This window comes from Archocentrus centrarchus, chromosome 19, assembly GCF_007364275.1.
Source record: "Archocentrus centrarchus isolate MPI-CPG fArcCen1 chromosome 19, fArcCen1, whole genome shotgun sequence".
NCBI lineage: Eukaryota > Metazoa > Chordata > Actinopteri > Cichliformes > Cichlidae > Archocentrus > Archocentrus centrarchus.
The window spans coordinates 17,604,089-17,626,695 of record NC_044364.1 but is presented as its reverse complement, the minus strand read 5'-3'; the positions used below and the strand labels follow the sequence as shown (position 1 = coordinate 17,626,695).

The 22,607-nt window shown below is 39.2% G+C and overlaps 1 protein-coding gene across 1 annotated transcript; it reads right to left on the bottom strand.

Moving 5' to 3' along the window:
• Positions 1–5,556: 5,556 nt before the first annotated feature.
• On the bottom strand, positions 5,557–22,079 carry LOC115798735 (5-hydroxytryptamine receptor 3A-like). Its single transcript, XM_030755688.1, is given in 12 exon segments — positions 5,557–5,800; positions 5,996–6,090; positions 6,260–6,439; positions 6,537–6,747; positions 7,608–7,658; positions 7,660–7,769; positions 7,863–8,032; positions 16,236–16,345; positions 16,483–16,527; positions 19,245–19,408; positions 20,923–20,979; positions 22,001–22,079. Coding segments are annotated over 12 exon segments (1,452 nt in total). The 5' UTR covers positions 22,038–22,079; the 3' UTR covers positions 5,557–5,578.
• Between the last annotated feature and the right edge of the window lie 528 nt (positions 22,080–22,607).

Sequence of the window (22,607 nt, the reverse complement as noted above, 5' to 3'; positions counted from 1 at the left end):
AAATTATTAGCTGTATGAGATTAAAACAGAGATCAAAGCAGGAGTAGCAGGTTCCTAAGCTGCCACTTTAGTGTGTGTGGAAAGCAAGTTTTGTGCTCTAAGTAGTAATTAATATTGAATTAAAACTAATAATTATAAATGGTAGTTATGAGGATTTTTTTTTTTTGTGTGATGCAGAAATGAGTAGTGTTTAATGGTTGTAATGGTCATTTGGACTCCAGTTACAATGTGAATTCTGCTTTGCACATTTGAGAATTATCCCTAAATGACTCGTGCTCATTTGTTAATTCTTACTTTTGTTTTTGGTGTTCTTTTCTCAGATTTGCCTGTTACCAGACAGCCAATCACAGAAACCATGGGATGAGAGCGAGCAGACTATAGGCATGATATGGAAATGATATGTGGGGATTATAACTATCTGTCATGGCTGCTGTTAACCATGCCTTGTGTTTCAGGGTTGAGACCTACTCCAGTTCCTGCCAGCTGGGTTACTCACCTGCTCTCCATCAGCCAATTCCCTGATCCCTTTTTAAGGAGAAGGAAGGCCTTCAGTCAGCGGTGGACCGTACACTGCATCCAGTTAGTGCTAAGCCTCTCTCTGTGTATCACACCAACAAACTTCCTTGCTGACAATTTATTTTCTCCTCTCTGTACAGAATCCTGAGTGCCGTGCGAGCAGTTGAACGATGGAGAGGAGTGCCCACTGAGGGGGGTTGGAGTGATCCCGTTTCAGAGGCAGTCAAGTGGATATACCTCCCTGCAATATTTATTCTTACCTGCCAATAAATCTGTTTATCTTCTTCAGCCTGCAGTTGAGTCTCGCCCCCGCCGCAAACATGACACTATCACTTTACCTTGGACCTCTGACCTCTTCTTCAAGGTCAAATAAGGACAACTTTCATAAAATGTCTTTTATCTGTAAAACTTTTTACTGCCTTTATTTGTATTGGAAACAGTTAAAAAAATAATACTTTTATATGGGGAATATGTATATTATAGTTTGCATCTAAATATATCAAAATTTCAATATATTATGTATATATTTCACATCTGTATTTTTTTCAAGGTGTCCTTTACATTATAGACACTTAATATGAGGCCCAAGTTAAAAGTGACCCAAACCACACCATGAAGTTATGAACAGTATGTAAAGGTTAAATGAATAAATAATAAAAGTAAAAGCAATCACTAATCATTAACTATATTGCATTGCACTTGCTTTGAAAAAAAGAAAACTTGATAAATATTTTTCCTGCAAGAAATTGTGCAGCCCTTTGCAGAATGTGTGATACATAAATGGTGTAAATTTTATGGCAAAGACACATGAACCCACAATTACAATTTGTTTAACTGCAATGAAGTTTGTACATTAAGTTCAAAAAGGAAGATATGCAATCACTCATCTGCTGGCTCCCTGGGTGTTCAGCTGCTAGCTTCCATCATTACTCTAGTTCAGTCATTTTCTTGCCTACCTTCTCTGAGCCAATCAGTCTCTGTCTTGTGTACTTTAAATATCAGTGCTCTTCTGTCATTCTATCTTTTAGACCAGGGGTGTCCAAACTTGCGGCCCGCGGGCCGCTTCCGGCCCCGCCCACTTCCGGTCCGCGAATTGATGTCAAAAATAACATACAATTTGGCCCTTTAAGTTACTTTTTTGACATTTCGCCCATCATGAGGGTTAAGCGAAATGTCAAAAAAGTAACTTAAGGGCCCATGCTGCAACAATAAACAAGAACTATAAGCAGAGGGCAGGAGTTACCCCTCCCTACCGCTCCACGCTGCTCCCCACTGGTTGTCACTGCCACCCCTGGGGTGTGGGTGCCAGTGGGTCCCGGGGTGTGTGGCCGGATGTCTCTGCGTAGTTTTTGATCTGCTCCCTTGGCGGCTGTGGCCTGGGGGTGGCTTGGGCCTCTTTGGCTTGTGGGGGGGGCTCTGCTGGGTGTCGGGCTGCTCTCGTGCGCTTGGGGCCCCGGGGGCTGCGTGCTCGGCTCGTGCTGGGGATGCCGGCCTGCCGGGGGGGTGGGGTGGGCCACTAGTCGCCTCTGGCTCTCTGGACTTTAACCCTTTGACTGTGGGGGCTCCGTCTGTGGTCTCCCTCCTTCCTCCTCTGGGGTGTGCACGCGGTTGCCATCGGGATGTGTGGCCTTGAGCTCCTGGGCTGTGGATGGGCCAGGGTCCCTTGGGTCCTTTCCCTATTTGCCTCTGGATCGTGGGCGGCATGGTTGCAGTTTCTTGCCCTCATTATTGAGTACATAGAATGCCTTTATTGTCATTATACAGGATGTACAATGAGATTGGAGGTGAAAATCACTCGATATTGATATCTTGTGCCGGTAGCAAATGGTCACAAGATCCTGGCGTGTGTAGCAGTTGTTTGCAGAGACAAATGCACCAAAAAGACAAATGCGAATTACTGCGAACAATAAAATTGTGTGTGTGTGTATATGTATGTGCATGTGGGTGTGTGTATGGATGTGTGATTGTGTGTGAGTATATCTACTTTTCTTCAATTATCCCTTTCTTCCTTTTGTCCCCCCCCCCCCCCCCCCCCCCCCCACACCACTTGTTCTTGCCCCTTCCTTGTTGCCTGTCGGACTTGGCATAAATAACTAAATAAAAAGATAAATAAAAATGTTTGGTACATCAGTGCATTTGGATCATCATTCCAATTGTGAAAAATGCCATACCTTTCACTAAATATCAATAAACATTAGCATAAGAAATAAACAAATATATACTATATATAAATATGATACTATTCTAGGTTTTAAGAACATAGCAGTATAAATATATAAAGTATAAAAGTATATACATAAGTATAGAGGTCCTGGCATTGGCATCTGAGTAAAGTGAAGTATGCTATAAAGTGAATGTGCACAGTATATGTATGGAGACCCTGACAATGCTATACAGTACAGTTTAATGGTCTTCTGCATACAGTAAGTGTTCAAGCCAATTACATTTATTAGAATTCTAATTTAGATTGAAATAAAATTTGCATTCTCACTAATACTACTTTATTATTACATTACTATAGCACAAGGTTCTTTTTTCAAAAATAGGTGGCAAAAATGAGCCACTTTTTATTTTTTTACTTGGAGTACATTTCAGATCCTGTAGTTTTTCACTTTTACTTGAGTAAAGAAGTTGATTCAGTGCTTCAGCTTTTATCAGAGTATGTTTTAACACAAATATCTGTACTTCTACTTAAGTAAAGAATGTCTGTACTTTTGCCACCTCTGCCAAATTGTGATGGAAACCAACACAATATTAAGAAGGTGGTCATGTTATTATGCCTGAACGGTCAATCCACTATCACACAAAGCGTGTAATAGACACGCAGGTCCACTGTGTAGGTATCACGTTTTGCCTGTCCTCAGTGTGAAATGAGCAAACATGCATGTTGCATGCTTAAGTTGCAGTACCAGCAGGGGGCCAAAATTTGTTTTAAGACAGCAATTCACTACCAGCTTTTTCGTTATTAGCAATGGTACTACAATACCAATGGTATTTTAGAAAAAGAAAAGACAGGACAGTGGGTGTAGGGAGGCCAAATAAAAATGCAGATCAGCCATCTAGTTTGTTGGCTTTAAAGAAAATATTGCCCCCTGCTGGTACTGCAATGTTAACATGCAACTTGCATGTGTGTCCATTTCACACCTAGGACAGGCAATGTGTGACATCTGAACATGCTCTGTTATATGGGATTGGATTGGTGTGTACTTTGACACTATTGTGGTCATTAATGCAAAACTTGATGCACTCAGAACATTTAAATGCACACATCCAGTTGTGTCTTAGTTTGGTTTTGTTCCTTCTTGTGACTTTCTGATTGTGCATGTAATAGAAGTCTTAGTGCAGAAAATGACCTGTCTTTTTAACCAATAGATGATTTGTCTGAATTATGTTGAGTGTTTGATCTACATGACAAATGCAAAGTTTTTCAGCACTTTTTTTTAAGGTAGATTGATTGCACACTTGTTGGAAACTTGTTTTGTGTGTCTTTGTTGGTCAAAAACCTTATAATAAAGGCTTACTGACCTAAATTTGACAGTTAAAAAAATAAATAAATAGAAATAAAAATTGCTTGCCAATTTCTCAGTCAATAAAGGGAAGCAGGAATGGTTAGGAAGGGTTGCGCTCCAGTTCCAAGCTCCTGGCAGACAGTAATGATATGTTTTTTTGTAAAGTAATGACCTTCCTTAGTGAGCCATCAGATGACTCAAATAGCATGCTGTCTCTTTGATGGGTGTGTTCTTGAAGAAAAAACCTTGCTGACAAAGTCTTCATGCATATACAAAGTTTATTGCAAAAACAGACAGTGTCAAACAGACACTCCTCCCCCAGACGGCTCACGTAGCGTCTGGGGGAGGAGGCCCAATCATCCTGACTCCCTGAGAAGAGGGTTAACAAAAGTTATATACTGTTTCCTTCTGGTCAACTCCCACATTCCAGACTTCTACTATATATAATATATAACAGAATTAGCCCAAGGCCTCAACCTAGACAATCCCCATTTGCCAGTCCTTTAACTTAGACTTAGGAAGAGGGTGTAGAAAAACTAACTAAAAATGGGAAACAAACTTCCATGATAACTAACTTTAAAACTGAAACTGTGGTGGTTGTGCAACAAATACATAAATATACTAAAAAAGTTTTAATCCAACAGTGTTACATGCAAATATAAGAAATACAATGTTCATGCACTACATTGTTTTTTATTTCCATCAATATAATATCATGTAAGTATTAAAAGAGCTAAACTTCCAATACAACACACTTCAAATATATTCATTGTGTATTTGAAAGATCAAGTAAACGCTAACATTGTGTATATTACTAGCAAACACATTACAATTACTACTGCAGGGGTTAGAGAGAGAATGGTTTAAAAAAGAGAAAATATCCAGTGAAGAGCAGATTTCTGTGAAAAAAAAAAAGTCTTGTGTTGTCCATCCATCCATCTATCCTCTTCCGCTTATCCTGTTCAGGTTCACGGAGGGGCTGGAGCTTATCCCAGCTGACATAGGGCGAGACACCCTGTACACCCTGTACAGGTCACCAGCCTGTCACAACACCGAGAGAGACAGACAACCATGCACACTTATGGGCAATTTAGAGTGCCCAATTAACCTAACCCCAGTAACTACATGTCTTTGGACTGTGGGAGGAAACCGGAGTACCCGGAGGAAACCCATGCACATACGGTGAGAACATGCAAACTCCACACAGAGAGCCCCGGGCCAAGGTGGAATCAAACCCAGACCGTCTAGATGTCATTGTAACTGTGAGGCAGTAGTGCTAACCACAACTCAATTGTGCTGCCATGCAGTCTTGTGTTGTATATATATCTTATATACAATGAAGTCCAACACCCAGTACAATGCAAATGTTATACTATGCAGGCAAAGGTATCCAAATGCAGACTTCAGTAAATAAAACTGAACCTTTTATTTAGGTGAAGCAGGTAGTCTAAAAGTCAACAATGGAAATGAACAACAGGTATAAAACATAGACTAACACATAAGATCATGTTCATGTTAATGATTTCATGTTTTGTTTTTTAACTTTAGCCCTACTAGTTTTCAGTACTGCTCCACATTGAAACCATCATTGCTAAAAACACAGCGAATGCTGTCAAATAAAAGATGGCAAAAACCTTGTTGATTGTTTTAACTATTCTGCTCCAGTAGCCAGACTTCCTTTTGCTGCTGAGCAGAGCCATTGTTTTCCCAGTCTGCAGCTCGTCCGAGCCTTTTTCTGGAGCAAAGGGCACCTCCGTCAGTTTACTGCTGCTACCCTAAAAAAATGGTTTTATATTAGATAATTAACAAGATTTTAGGCCATATTTCATCTGTTGATTGGTGCTATATTTGGCACACTGTATATTAATGTACAATATAATGAAAACATAATGCCCTTCAATATTTTTGATATTTTGCTTTTTTGAAATACAAGGGGAAAAAAAACCCTTAAAGTGCAATTTAATTCCAACCTTTTGGGTCACAGATGACTCAGACAGAGACACAGATGGTGTTTCATCAGCAGATACCTCATAGACAGAGGCAGAGTGTCTGCAACTCTTCATGTCTGGAAAAACACATTAGACACAAAGATGAATCCAGTACAATTAAAATTACACATTTGAATACTGGGCATAAACGATGACTGTCAGTATTTAAACTGTGACTAAACACAAACATGGGTGACTGATATCAGAACCAAAGGTTTATAGAATGATTGCTATGATTAGGCTCACCTCTAAAACAGCTGTGGAGGTTGGGTTTGTTCTGTTTGTCCCCACAGGTCTCAGCCAGGCTTTGGTCTCCATCTGTCTTGTTTTCTTGGGCTGCAGAATCTTTCTCAATCAGAAACATCACCAAAATTGTCTCCAGGAGGCTGAGCAGTAACAGAGTAAACCCCCCAATGCAGTAGATTGCTGAGGAGAGCAGGCAGCATTAATGTGACAAATCACTAGATCCCTTGATAGCATGATTAAGGCACTATATGTAGTCAACTGCAATCCACTTCTTTACCTATAAGTGGAATATAGTCTGAAGAGCTGGGCAGAATCTTATTGAGAAGAAGCTGCAGTACTGTGATAGCGAGCAGGATAGTGACCTTGAAGCCTAGTTTCCCACTCCCACTGTCTGATATCAGGAAGGAAGCCAAGTCCAAAACCAAGAAGAAGAAGACTGGCAAAATGAAACTGGCAATGTAGAGGACAGACCGCCTCCTCATGGTAATCTGTGAAATTATGTGTCAGGTGGTTAATAATCCTACTCCTACATGTTAAGCAGAGGCATCTTTACACGTATCACAAAAAAGGCAAGCCAATAAAAACCAACACAAATACATTCATGGTGAAATGGACAAGTATTATGTGATGATGTATTCAAAAACTAATCTGAAAATTATGTGTTCTTTGGATTTTAAATACCTGGAGTCAACCATCCAAGTGTCAGGGGTGATTTGTGACAGAATAATAGAAGCAAAAGTGAAAGGGAAGGTTTACAACACACTCTTCCTTTGTTAGCACTCTCTTTTCTTTGTCCTTAATCACCCTAACCTGCTGCACATCCCTTCAAGGTCAATTCAAAGAATTGTAACTAATAGAAGTCATTTTCTCCTTCCTTAGTGTCCAGCCTCCCATACAACTCACTGTAAGCCTTTTCCTTTGCCACTCTCTTTGCTATGCTTAGCCTCACAATATTCCTGTTTCATCATTTCCCTGACTATCCCTCTCTTTATTTGCTAACCTCTTCTTTTGAATATTTCTCGGCGTTATACCAAGTCTCCTTGTCTTATTGTCCTCACTTCTTTTCCCTTTGTCCAATGATACACCAAACACCTCCTTGGCAGTTTCCTTCCCCACCTCAGCTGACTTCCCTGTCATCTGGTAACTCTTCCATAGCACCCAGAGCCTGTCTCAACTCCTTCTTGTACTCTGCAACTGTGCAACATTCTTCCCTCTGGAACATTCACCATTTAATCCTTGTCTGTGCCTTCACTTGCTTCCTCTTCTTGTTTTCCAGTCATCTTATCCTAGACAAATGCAGAGTAATGGAACAGTTTTCATGCCTGTTTCTGCCTCCAGAAATACCTACAGTGTACACAACCACCATTTGATTGAAGTCAAACTCCTGGACAGTTTTTTTTGGTGACTGACATGTTGATAAACAGCCACTCGTACTGCAACTGCTTGAACTCCTGAGACCACCCTGCAACTGTTTCATTGCTGTGGTCGGGCTGCAACTTTATTTCCGCATCTGAAGTGGGATATAAAAATAACTGTGAGTTGATCTTGTAGTTAATGGTGTGTGTTTATGAACAGCACATATAAACAAAGCTTATGTCCTTACCAGAGTACACAGTAGACTTGAAGGATATGTTGCATCTCTGAATGTCAAAGGGGAATTTGTACACATGCAAATTGCAGGTGCTTACCACCACCTGATCATTCCTGTATTCGATTGTACCATTGTGGTTGATGCAGAGAAAAGGACTTGGAGAGGCTTTGTCCTTCTCTGTCCTGTATGAGACGAAAGGAAAACTGATTATGGTGAAAATGACAGCAGCTCAAATAGTGTACCATCAAATACAGATTATGACAGATAACCTGCAATATGTTATAACTGAAATTTAATATTTAAAGCTGCAGTGGGTACAAATAAAAAAAGAAAATGCAAATATAAAAAAAAAGCGCAGTCCTCCTTTCTCTGTCTCTCCTCCCACCAAATGAACACTGACATACTGTAAACGCAAAAAATGTAATTTTTAACTTTTGGGTTTGTGGTTGATTTGAATCTCTCTAGTTGGGAGTAGTTTTCAAAAACAGTAAACAATATAGCTTCATCAACTGCACTAAAGAATAAAACAATTAAATGTGGATTATAAAACATTAGGTCTCTCTCTTTCAAGTCCCTGTTAGTAAATGATATAATAATTGATCAATATATTGATTTATTCTGCCTTACAGAAACCTGGTTACAGCAGCATGAATATGTTAGTTTTAATGAATCAACACCCCCGAGTCACAGTAACTGTCAGAATGCTCGAAGCACAGGTCGAGGAGGAGGAGTAGCTGCAATCTTCAATTCCAGCTTATTAATTAATCAAAGACCCAGACAAAGTTTTAATTCTTTTGAAAGCCTGACTCTTAGTCTTGTCCACCCTAACTGGGAAAATCAAAAACCTGTTTTATTTGTTATTATCTATCGTCTACCTGGTCCTTACTCAGAGTTTCTGTCTGATTTCTCAGACTTTTTATCTGATTTAGTGCTCAGTTCAGATAAAATAGTGGGTGATTTTAACATCCATGTAGATGCTGAAAATGACAGCCTCAACACTGCATTTAATCTATTATTAAATTCAATTGGCTTCTCTCAAAATGTAAAGGAGCCCACCCACCACTTTAATCATATTCTGGATCTTGTCCTGACATTTGGCATAGAAACTGAAGACTTAACATTATTCCCTGAAAGCCCCCTTCTGTCTGATCATTTCTTAGTAACATTTACATTTACTTTAATGGATTACACAGCAGTGGGGAATAAGTTTTATTACAGTAGAAGTCTTTCTGAAAGTGCTGTAACTAAGTTTAAGGATCTAATTCCTTCATTATTATGCTCTTCAGTGCCATGTGCCAACACAGTACAGAGCAGCTACCTAACCTCTGCTCCCAGTGAGGTCAATTATCTCGTCAATAGTTTTACATCCTCACTGCGTACGACTTTGGATACTGTGGCTCCTCTGAAAAGGAAAGCTTCAAATCAGAAGTGCCTGACTCCGTGGTATAATTCACAGATGCACAGCTTGAAGCAGATAACCCGTAAGCTGGAGAGGAAATGGCGTCTCACTAAATTAGAAGATGCTCACTTAGCCTTTAGTTTGTTGCTCTATAAAAAAGCCCTCTGTAAAGCTAGGACATCTTACTACTCATCATTAATTGAAGAAAATAAGAACAACCCCAGGTTTGTTTTCAGCACTGTAGCCAGGCTGACAAAGAGTCAGAGCTCTGTAGAGCCGAGTATTCCTTTCACTTTAACGAGTAATCACTTCATGGATTTCTTTAAAAATAAAATTTTAGACATTAGAGACAAAATTATTCATAACCATCTCAAAGATTTATCTTTGTGTTCGGCTGCTTTCAACACTGCTGGTATTTGTTTAGACTCTTTCGCTCCAATTGATCTTTCAGAGTTAACTTCAATAGTTACTTCCTCCAAACCAGCAACATGTTTATTAGATCCCATTCCTACTAGACTGTTCAAAGAAGTCTTTCCAATTATTGATGTTTCAATCTTAAAAATGATCAATCTGTCTTTATTAGTTGGCTATGTACCACAGACCTTCAAGGTGGCTGTAATTAAACCGCTACTTAAAAAGCTATCACTTGACCAAGTTAATTATAGGCCAATCTCCAACCTGCCTTTTCTCTCAAAGAGTAGTTTGAGAGAAAAGGCAGAGTAGTTGTAAAAACAGCTAACTGATCATATGCAGAGAAATGGTTTATTTGAAGAGCTTCAGTCAGGATTCAGAATTCATCACAGTACAGAAACAGCATTAATGAAGGTTACAAATGATCTTCTTACAGCCTCTGACAGTGGACTCATCTCTGTTCTTGTCCTGTTGGACTTCAGTGCAGCTTTTGATACTGTTGACCATAACATTTTATTACAGTGATTAGAGCATACTATAGGTATTAAAGGTGCTGCAGTGCAGTGGTTTGAATCATATTTATCTAATAAACTCCAATTTGTTCATGTAAATGTTTTCTTCAGACACTAAGGTTAATTGTGGAGTTCCACAGGGTTCTGTGCTAGGACCAATCGATTAGGCAGTATTATTAAAGCATTGCATCAGTTTTCATTGTTATGCAGATGATACTCAGCTTTACCTATCAATGAAGCCAGATGACACACATCAATTAGTTAAACTGCAGGAATGTCTTAAACACATTAAGGCCTGGATGACCTCTAATTCAGGTGACCCTGAACCACCCCTTAGTTATGCTGCTATAGGCCTAGGCTGCTTAGGGGTTCCCATAATGCACTGTTTCTTTTCATTCACCTTATTTACTTTGTTTATACTCCACTCTGCATTTAATCATTAATTGTTATTAATCTTTGGCTCTCTTCCACAGTATGTCTTTTTTCTCTCCACCCAGCCCAACTGGTCGCGGCAGATGACTGCCCCTCCCCTCCCCAAGCCTGGTTCTGCTGGAGGTTTATTCCTGTTAAAAGGGACTTTTTCTTTCCCACTGTCACCAAGTGCTTGCTCACAGGGGGTCGTTTTGACTGTTTGGTTTTCTCTGTATTATTATAGGGTCTTTACCCACAATACAAAGCGCCTTGAGGTAACTGTTGTGATTTGGCGCTATATAAATAAAATTGAATTGAATAGAATAGAAATAATGCATTGAAAAACCACATCTTAAAAACCACCCAGCTCAACAACACCAAGTGGCAATGTACACCAGAAAGAAACATGTTAGCTAACCCTTTTGTTGTATGGGTCTGGGTTCTCACCCCTGCGCATACCTGGGCCCTGTACTGTGAAGCGTATTCACCATACCCAGAGAATCTTTCTCTTATCCGCATTAACTTGACATCAGCAATTGGGAGAAGCGGTCACACAAAGTTGGATATCAACTTGCTAAGTTAATCCAGGTTTTTCCCTGCATGTTCACATGATAGGAGTGATGTTGCACTGTAAACCCAGATTTTGAAAATATTGAGTTTATATTACTTAAAATTGCCTAGAATGTGAACATTACTTGTTAATGCTGCTTAGACTGTACTTTTTCATGGTCTATCTTACTGTAATTATGTGTTTGAGTTCAATTAACTTAACATCATCAGGTCTTGCACCTGCTAAAAATCTAGTTTATCTTGGTTTTAACAGACTGGTGTTCCGAGCATCAGCATGGTGGTGTGGTGGTTAGCATTGCTGCCTCACAGCTAGAATGACATCTAGAAAAACTGGGTTCAATTCCACCTTGGCCCAGGCCCATTGATTTGTTGAGTTTAAAAGAGTAGATTTGTTTGTTTTTTGTTCACCCTCTGGTTCTCTACTTGTAAAGTTTTTTTATTGTTCCATGAACAAATGTTATTTGTAAATGTTAATGTACCAGTGTTCAGCAGGGCTGAGTTTTATCATGTTTGTTTATTTATCAAATTTAAACAGACACAGTTCAACATTGTAAAAAATATTTTTGTTACTGGTTAGCACTGCTGCCTTGGAAATAGAGTAGCTATCTAATACTCTGGGTTCAATTCCAGAGGCCCCCTGTGTGGGTTTCCTCCCACAATCTGAAGACATGCAGTTACTGGGGTTAGGTTAATTGGTCTCTCTAAATTGCCCACAGGTGTGAATTGTTGTCTGTCTCTCTCTGTGTTAGCCCTGCAACAGGCTGGTGACCTGTACGGGGTACTCTGTATCTTACTGCCTTGTCAGCTGGGATAGGCTCCATCCCCCCACAACCATGAAAAGGATAGGGGAATTGATTGATTAAAAGACATTATAATTTTTCACAAACTATAAAAGATAAGTTTGGTCAATTAGAACATACAATTTAGTTCAATTGGTAATGGAGTAGTGCTTACTCAGCTGAGTTAAATAAATGGGTGGTGAATGATTGCTCAAACTAAGTATCTTCAGTTACTGAAACTCTGTTATTAGTACATTCAACTTAAATATTTCATTCCCTTCCAAAAGGGTTTCAAGTACACTGAACATAGTCCACTGCACTTATTCAACTGTTTCATTACTTAAAAAATTTAAGGCAACGAGCTACCTTGGTTTTTTTTAAAGTAGATTCAACTTATCAGGATTTTACAGTGTGGCAGCATCTGACCAATCACAGTAATAGCAAGGGTGTGATTTGCTGGGGATGATTTCTCCTCTGGTCCACGCATCTCTGCAGCTGGTTCATTTATCTTGTTGAATCACTGCTATGTGCTGGGTTGCTGTCATAGTATAATTTATCTTCAAACAGATAAATTATACTATGATAAACTAATTGGACTGAACCTGTTCAACTCATCCTCTCCAGAAATCACTGAGTTTTTGACATTCTTCAGACCCCAGAAACCCATAGTTCCTGGTTATCTGTGGCTGGGAAAACATTGTTGGGGAGTAAAGAGTTGTAGTTTGTTTTTTCTTGCCTCATTGTTTGCAATCAGCCATTCCAATTCAGTTGGATTTGGTTCTATTTATGTAGTCCCAAATCACAAAAAGGGAAAACCCCAACAATCAGACGACCCCCTACAAGCAAGCATTTGGTAATAGTGGTAAGGAAAAACTCCCCTTTAACAGGAAGAAACTGTTGGCAGAACCAGGCTCAAGGAAAGCCAGCCATCTGCCGCCATTGGCTGGGTTGAGGGGAAAGGGAAGAGATCAGAGAGAGATAGGACCACAGACACAAATTGGAGAGAACCAGAGTTGAAAATAAGTGGTATATAAACACATTGAAAATGAAAAAGAGGGGAATGAATAAGAAACGTTACATGCATCATGGATCTAAGCCTACTGCAATATAAATAAGTTATGGTTACCTGATCCAGCCCTAACTCTGAACTTTATCAAAAGTAAAGTTTTAATCTTAAAAGTAGAGGGTGTTCCACAGAAGAAGGACATGCCTCCCATTCTACTTTTGGAAACACTCAAAACCACAAGCAAGCCAGTAGTCTGAGAGCAAAGTGCTCTGTTGAGGTGATATGGTACTATGAGGTCCTTAAGATAAGATGGGGCCCAATTTTTTAAGACCTTGTATGTGAGAAGGAGGATTTCAAATTCAATTTTGGATTGAAAGGGTAGCCATAGCAGACAAAGAAATATGGGAGAAATATGGTCTCTCTTTCTAGTCCTTTTCAGTACTCCCACTGCAGCACTTTGGATCAACTGAAGGTATTTTTTGTTTGTTTGTTTGTTTTTTTAGAACAATCTGATAACAATGAATTAGAGTAGTCCAGCCTAGAAGTAATAAATGCATGAACTAGTTTTCCAGCATCATGCAACTAAGCAGTCCTGCATAGTTGCTAAATACTAGTTCATCCCTGGTGGGGATCAATTGCCATTGAAAGACATATCTGGGTCAAAAACTACTCCAAAATGTTCTCACTGTGTCACTGGAGTCCAAGGTAATGCCTTCCAGAGTAAGTATCTAGTTAGATGCCATGCAGTATGTCTAAGATTTGTAGGGAAAAACTCAGTTTTCTTTGAATTTAGAAGCAGGAAAGTAGACATGCTAGTAGTGTAACTAATTGATATGTGCCATCTGGCTTCATGGATAGATAAAGCTGGGTATCATCTGCATAGCAGTAAAAATGTGTGCTATGCCTTTTTAATAATATTGCCCAAGGGAAGCATGTATAATGTAAAAAGATTTGGGCCCAGCACAGAACTCCGATGACCTCCATAATTAACTTTAGTGGGTCAAGAAAACTCCCCATTTACGCAAACAAATTGGAGTCTATTAGATAGACATGATTCAAACTACTGTAGTGCACTTTCTTTAACACCTATGGCATGTCCAAATCCCTGTAGTAACATGTGGTCATTACCATCGAACACTGCACTGAGGTCTACCACTTGAGTCCACTGTCAGCGGCCATAAGAAGGTCAGAACTAAAATGAGTGTAATATAATTTCCGCTCCAACTTAGGCGTTAGTTGGTTTAAGGTGCTCATTTGTAAGTTATACCAGTCAGTCAAGTATCTCTGATTAGTTGCCACAGTATCCAGGGCCATGTTCAGAGAGGATGTAAAACTATTAAGAAAATAATTCATGTCTGATTGATTACGGTTTAGGTAGCTGTTCTGTATTGGGTTGGCACATGGTATTGTTAGAGAGACTTCTACAGTAATGAAATATATTCAACCCTACTGTACATAATAGTCAGTAGACTTCTGACCATGTGGAGTGTTGACGGAGCGAGGACCCAAATGCACTAAGTGTGGAGATGGGCAAGGTAAACTGAAAGCAAGATCTAAGATTGGTCACAGGCAAAACAAAGTGAAACACCTAGTCCAAAAAGGGAACTAAAAGACAGGTTTCTAGCAAGAAACATTCTGGGGCTGGGAACACTGGGAGTGGGAGAAGCTGGGACTTAAGCAGGCAATCTGACAAAGGACAGAAGGAGACTGAAACAATATATAGACAAAGGAATGATTAGGTAAGCTAGGGAAATGCACATCTGAAATAAATCACAGAGGATGAGACAGGGAAGTAGAACTAAGTACAAAACACAGTAAACCAGGAAACAACTGAGCATGGAGACTGGAACCCAAAAAGGTGAATAAACATCACACAGGAGAAAAAGAAACGAGGGAGGGAGGGAACTTCTAAACACAAAGGGAGAAATAAACTTTAAAGCATGGATCCTCACATCCAGGCCTCAAGGTCTGGTGTCCTGCATTGTTTTAGATGTGTCTCTGCTTCAACACACCTGAGTCAAATGTAGAAGTCATTAGCAGGACTCTGGAAAACTTGACTTCATACTGAGGAGGTAATTCAGCCATCTGATTCAGGTGTGTTGGATCAGGGACACATCTAAAACCTGCAGGACACTGGACCTTGAGGCCTGGATTTGAGGATCCCTGCTATAAAGCAATGGGAACTAGGAATAACTAAGTACATGAAAGAGAAAACACAAGAAATCATATAAACATTAAATAAACCATGAATGAACTAAGAGCAGGCTAACATAGTAAGGAATACACAAAGAAGGTGTAAAAATTAAACAAACCAGAGGTCACAAAGGTAATAACAAAAATAAACCAACTTCAAAAAGGTACAACAAACTCAAAACACTACCCTCATCCCGCCACATATATATGGATGTACACATGAATGCTGCTTGATTTGATTCCCTTTATACCTACAACAAAACAATAATCCAAGTCCCATCTCCAAATTCATCAAGCACCAGTTAGAAAAAGTTGATATACTGGCCATGCCATTAAAAATCTAATCCTTATTAACCTCCCGTGGGAACAGCTTGACTGTAAGCGGCTTCCTATTCAATTTACAACTAATTACATTAATTACTGGGTATTTTCAAAGAAAAAAAAAAAAAAAATATATATATATATATATATATATATCCATCCATCCATCCATCCATTCACTTCCGCTTATCCTGGTCAGGGTCGCGGGGGGGCTGGAGCCTATCCCAGCTGTCATAGGGCGAGAGGCAGGGTACACCCTGAACAGGTCGCCAGCCTGTCACAGGGCCAACACGGAGTGACAGACAACCTTTCACACTCACATTCACACCTATGGGCAATTTAGATTAGCCAATTAACCTAACCCCAGTAAGTGCATGTCTTTGGAATGTGGGAGGAAACCGGAGTACCCGGAGGAAACCCACGCAAGCACGGGGAGAACATGCAAACTCCACACAGAGAGAGGGAGAGGCCTGGGCCAAGGTGGAATCGAACCCAGGCCTTCCAGATGGTATTCTATCTGTGAGGCAACAGTGCTAATATATATATATATATATATATATATATATATATATATATATATATATATATATATATTATATATATATATATATATATATATATATATATATATATATATATATATATATATATCTGCAACTCTGGCTTCATCTGCAACTCTAAAATTTGGTGGCATATATGTTTATAACAATGGTTTCAAATGTTTCAGATTTTGTCATTTCCTAATTGCGAGCATGTGTTTATGTGCATACATGTTAAACTTACATCTCTACAATGGTTATATCTGGCATCCACAAATATGCAGTAGGAACTGTTATATCTGTAATTCCACAGAATTGTTCTGGTTCCCACTTAACATACTGATTTTTCCATTCCTACACAGGAGTTTACAAAAGGGAGGAAAGGGATACAAACAAGGAGAAAAAGAGAAAAGATGAAAAAAACTTAATTTCAAGCTATTTAAATTTCAACAATACAATGAAAAATGTTGTATTCTTAAGAGAAAACTCACCAAATAAACCCAAATGTAAGATATTAAGGTCTGGTCAATTTCTTTCTGCAAACAAAGAAATCAATCATAGTGCTCATTCAGGCAACCCCAAGTCAAACTCAGCCACAGTCCTGGCACATTAGTTGACCTAAATTCCAGTTCAGATAAGCTGATGCCTCAGCAAATATCCTTCTACAAATCTCACATTGGGCATGCTATTGAATTTTCTTTAGCCTGCTCACAGTTGCTGTTCATCTACAAACTGCTTTTCAACCCAGCTTCAGGTACTGTATTCATGCTGTATTTTGACTTAGTTATTATCAAATCTCTTTTCACTGGTACTGGCCCCATTCTGTGACGAGGTCTTGCTGCTGTTCTTGCAATCTTCAGCTTTCCATGGATGCTCATAGATTCTGCTCCAGGGTTGATGCCTTTCTATGGGCCCTTCCAGCTCTTCTCATGTAGCAGCCCGTCTCCTGGTACCTCCTCCACACTCTTGAGACTGTGCTGTAGACACTTCAGTGCACCTGTTCCCAATTTAATTTGCACCAAAACAGGTATAACCGATTCACTGTGATTTATGCTTTTTCCCTGGACAGATTGATATCTCTGAAGATTAAATGACTAAATATATGTAACTTTGTATATAAGGTATATTGCTGTCTTTGGAATAATAAATTGGGTGTTTGAATCCTGGTCAGGAAATGCATCCGGTAAGGGTACCCAGGCTAGGCCCTGTTAACTGGCAGCACCAAAATCACCTGAAAAAATTACATAACACCCTCTGGTTATTATTTGCTCTGGAAAAACAATTTCGTAGCCTAGTAACTGGCCACATCCTGTCCGTGGGATGTATGAAGTGCGTTTTATATGGCAGGCTAGACCCTCCCATTTTAATTGACACCTATTCGGCCAATCATGTTAAGAAATGGGTTTCACAGAGCCAGTAATAACCGAAGGGCGTCACGAAGCTTTGTCAGGTGATTTGGAGCTGTTTCCAGGACTGCACTATTCTGGACAGAGATTTTGGATGCCGTTCCAGGAATCTGCTGGACCCACTTTCCCAGTCTCGGGGGCACTGCCTTGAGCTTTCCGATTACAACCATTGTTACCTTCACCTTCCACATCCACTTAAGCTCTTCTCTGAGGCCTTGGTATTTCTCGAGCTTCTCATGTTCTTTCTTGTTGATGTTGCTGTCACTTGGTATTGCAACATCTATCACTACACCTTTCCTCCTGTGTTTGTCCACCACTACAATGTCCAGTTGGTTAGCCATCACAAGTTTGTCCTTCTGTATCAGGAAGTCACACTGGATCTTGGCTCTGTCATTCTCAACCACCCTTCAGGTCATACTCGGCACAGATGTTTTTCTATACTATGCCAGCCATTTGGTTATGGCGTTCCATGTATGCCCTGCCTACTAGCATCTTGCACTCTGCTGTTATATTGTCTTGGGGGCCTCTCTGCACAGCTTGCAAATGGGTCTTGGATCTTGTCTTGTGCGGTAGAACCCAGCCTCTATCGATCTTCTGCTCAGAGCTTGTTCCCGTGCTGCCATGATTAATGTCTCTTTGCTGTCTGCCAGTCCAGCTTTGTTCAACCGTTGGTAGGATTTTTCTATATCAGCCACTTCTTCTGTCTGCTGGTGGTACAAGTTGCTTAAAGCTGTCTTAAATGTCTACCTTCTGATAGTGTACTCACCTCATTTCTGACTAACTTTCGTCTCTTTGTTGCCATCCGACTACACTTCTCCAGCTTGAATGACATTCCAGTGTCATTGTTGTAGATCCTAGTGGCGTGGATCAGTGAATCAATGTCTCATTTACTCCTGGCATACAGCTTGATGTTATCCATGTAGAGGAGGTGGCTGATGGTTGCTCCATTTCATAGTCAATATCCATAGCCAGTTTTGTTAATAATCTGGTTGAGGGGGTTCAAGCCTATGCAGAACAGCAGTGGGGACAGTGCATCTCCTTGGTAAATTCCACACTTGATGGTGACATTTAAAGTTGGCCTCTAGTGTTGTCCCCATCGAGTTTCTGACGAAGGCTCTTAGGCTCCTGTTAATCTTGTATAATTCCAGGCATTCCAGGATCCATGTGCATGGCATAGAGTCATAGGCTTTCTTGTAATCAATCCAAGCAGTGTACAAGTTGGTCAGTCTGGTCTTACAGTCTCAAGGGACTGCTCTATCTGTCAGTAGCTGGTGTTCTGCTCCCCTGGTATCTCTGCCAATTCCTTTCTGGGACCCACTTATGTATTGAGCCATATGCCTGTTCATCTTAGCTGCTATGATGATTGACAGAAGTTTCCATGTTGTGCTTAGGCAAGTTATTGGCTGGTTTTGGGGACTGGTCACTTCTGGGGATCCTTGGGGAGCAGGACCATTGAGCCTGAGGTTCCCAGTCTTTCCTAGAACTGTGTAGTCCTAGGAATAGCTAAGATACTGTGCAGGACCATCAAGCTACCAGACCTCTAGTAGAAGATCTGAGATTGGAGGGCATAGACTATCCACAGGGTGAGTGGGGAACATTTATATTCTGTTTTTGTTGTTGTTGTTTTTTTTAATAAATTATTTATTCATTTTTTTTTAAAATTTGTAGCCAATAACTCAAACTGAAGCAAAAAAAACACACACACACACACACAAAAAAAATGTTTTTCTTTAGCGGATGGTATTTTTGACATCACAGAAAGAAACGCACACATAATATTTGACAGAGAAAATATCCATCATCATTCAAACAAATACACACATATCCAAGCAGCTTGAACAAATTACCACATCTATGATGGCATAAAGTTTCATTTCAAGTGATACATCTGTATGATGACTGTTGTTTATGATGGGCCGGCTCATGGTGTACTTAAGACTGTCGTTTTTCAGATTCAGGTGGTGTACAATAGTCTGAAAATTACAGCGTTTCTCCACCTCCATTTCTTTATCTGAAATGACATTGAGATAATTTTATATCAGAGATTTATTTTATGACATGAAAACAATAAAGCAATTTCCATGCTTTCATTTCTGTTTTATTGGTAATAAAAATTTCAGAACCCTGGTGCTCGCCTGGCATCATTATTGCTTGTTGGCTTTTGATTTATTAACCATATGAAATAGACATACTGACAGCTTCAGTACGTTTTTTTTTCAAACAAATATTGATATTATATCATGAATTATTTAATTCAAATATTTTAGATTTTGCATTTTACAGACATTTATTTCCGTTATTACCTCCTCTACATTTTATTTTTTCAAATTGTTGATTATCAGATCACAATAGGATGACTGCTACTACTACAAACAAACCAAAAACAAACCAAAACAAAAATTCTTTTTACTTATTACTTGTGCAAAAGTATTGAGTTAACTCAATACTTACAGTATACTTACTCAATACTTACAGTATATAATACAGTATACAAGGCAAAACAGAGTTTGTACAATTCTACCAAAATTGAATGTCAATATTTGGTATGACCACCTTCAATCCAGCCTGAGCTCTATTATGCTAGCTGTCTTTGAATTTATTTAAGTAGTCTTCAGGAATATTTTCCCAGACTTCTTGAAGGACATTCAAAGCTCTTCTTTGGACATTGGTTGCCTTTTGTTTTGTTTGATCTCAAGCTATTCCCACACTACTTCAATAATGTTGAGGTCTGGACTCTGGGTAGGCCAAACCATGTGCCTTGTGCGTTCTTCTATCGAGGTATGCTTTTACAGCACTGTGTTTGGGATCATTGCCTTTACTGTATGTAAAATGAAGCTGCTGCCAATCAAATGCTTTCCAGATGGTATTGCATGGTGGAAGAAATTCTATCTGTATTTATCTGGGTTCATACTTCCATCAGTTTTGACAAGCTCCCCAACACCAGTGGCTGAAATGCAGTCCCAAACCATGACAGAGCCTCCAACAAGTTTTATAGATGGCTGCAGATGCCTTCACTGTTGCATATCTCTCCTGACTTCCTCCGTACATACTGATGATGGTCTAAACAAAAAATTTCAAATTGGGCATTATCATTCCATAAGACTTGCCAATACTGCTTTTCAGTTCAGTTCATGTGTAATTTAATATAAGTCAGCCTTTTCTCCCATCAAACTGTGATATCCTCTGTTTTTGTAATATGCAAGTTGCCTCTTTATAGGCCTTTTCATAACCATTATTAAGAGGCTTAACAAAAAAAAAAAAATACATTCCTATAAAAAGGTTCAGGTACGAGGAGTGGACTAAAAATTAGTCAAAAAATCAAGCAACATCCAAAGAAAAGCTCTGAAAGAACTTGAAATGAGAGACTCAAGATTTTTTACAGATAGATAGATAGATAGATAGATAGATAGATAGATAGATAGATAGATAGATAGATAGATAGATAGATAGATAGATAGATAGATAGATAGATAGATAGATAGATAGATAGATAGATAGATAGATAGATAGATAGATGCTCTATACCTCTGATAATGGGCATCTGTTGATTATCCTGTAGCTCTGAACTGGATGCATTTTCAGCTGACATGAAAGAATACACTAATTTTTAAAACGTAAAAACTGTATCGATGTATTTTGCATTATATATTTTGTGTACAGTATACAATTTAAATGTTAAAAACAGCCAGTAACATTATTAGGTATAAAAAAAAAAAAAGCACCTTTAGAGACAGTTTCTAAGAAGTAAAGACGAGCAGAAGATCATTAATCTGCAAAATAATGTTTCTACAAATTGTGGAAAAATTCAGAATACAAAAGAAGAGACATATCTGACAAAAGATTATATATGTGTGTGGATGTAGATACAAGCAGCTGCAGATGTATTTCAAGTCTGCTTGAAGTCGTGAAATCATGAAGGGCACATGGTTACATAGTAGATGTAATGCAAGCAGCTGAGTAACAAAAGAAATTGGCAAGCACAGGAGAGTGGGGGCCTAGAGGACAAGAAGTGGGTTTATGACTGAGAGGATGCTGATTTGAATCCTCAGACTGCCATGTACTGGGAAAAAACACTGTATTGGAGCCTAAACCAGCTGTCTCGTGGCAAGAATCTGTGTACACCATGGACAGGTCGCAAGACTGCTGCAGTCTATTGCACACAAAGAGACAGACAACCATTCACGCTCCTATTGTATTCTACACGTCACACGGTGAACTATTTCAAATGTTGATAATTAATTTTTAAATGTACATTATTTGCACAAGACAGCTTTTATCTTCACATATTGAGGTTGCAGCAGAAATTTCACAGAAAAGATGCATCTGGGCTACTAGATGCAAGTAATGTTTTTTTTTTACAGCTCTGTCCACTGATCCATTAATATTTGTTCTTTTTCAATCTAAAATGCTGGTTTTAGTCAATTAGACACATTTATTTTAATAAAAAGAACATATTTATTGTCTAGTTATGGAGGCAACAGTCTTTGTGCTGAAATACGTTATCTATTGCAAGTAAAAACCATTTTGCTGCTTAAAATAAAATAAAATAAAAACAATAGAAATTGTAATCTGCATTAAATTAAACAGAATTATCTCAGCTTACCCACAAGTAACAGCAGAAAGAAGAAACCTGCAATCATTGTAGCCTTGAGAGATCACAGAGCATCTTTGCTCTTTCGGTGTTGTCTAGAGAGTCTTCCTGCTCTATTGACGTCATTGCCCTTCCCTAAAAGAGGGCAGGGCAAATGTAAAGACCAATTGTGTTTCTATCACTGTTAAGTGCTTGCATCCTACCACAGTGGTCAATCCACTATAACAAGTAACATAACAGCAACTAATAAAAAATGTTCTGCATAAAATGAATGTTCTTCCTGCTCTCAAGCAAACTCTTGATGTCCAATTTTCCAACCCAAGCCTTTATCTTCCTATTATCAGTCCATTTGAGTGTTTCATTTTCTTGCTACTCTGAAAAAAAGAGAGGCAATGCATGTCCTACCAGGAGGAGGCCCTGGCGCAAACCCAGGACACAGTGGACAGATTATATCGCTTAGCTGGCTTGAGAACACCTTGGTGTCTTCCTGGATAAGCTGAAGGAGGTGGTTTGGGAGAAGGAAGTCTGGATTTCTCCACTCAGGCTGCTGACCCAGCTCTGGATAAGCAGAAGAAAATGGATGGATGGACTACAGACAAAATGTAATTCATTTTCATTT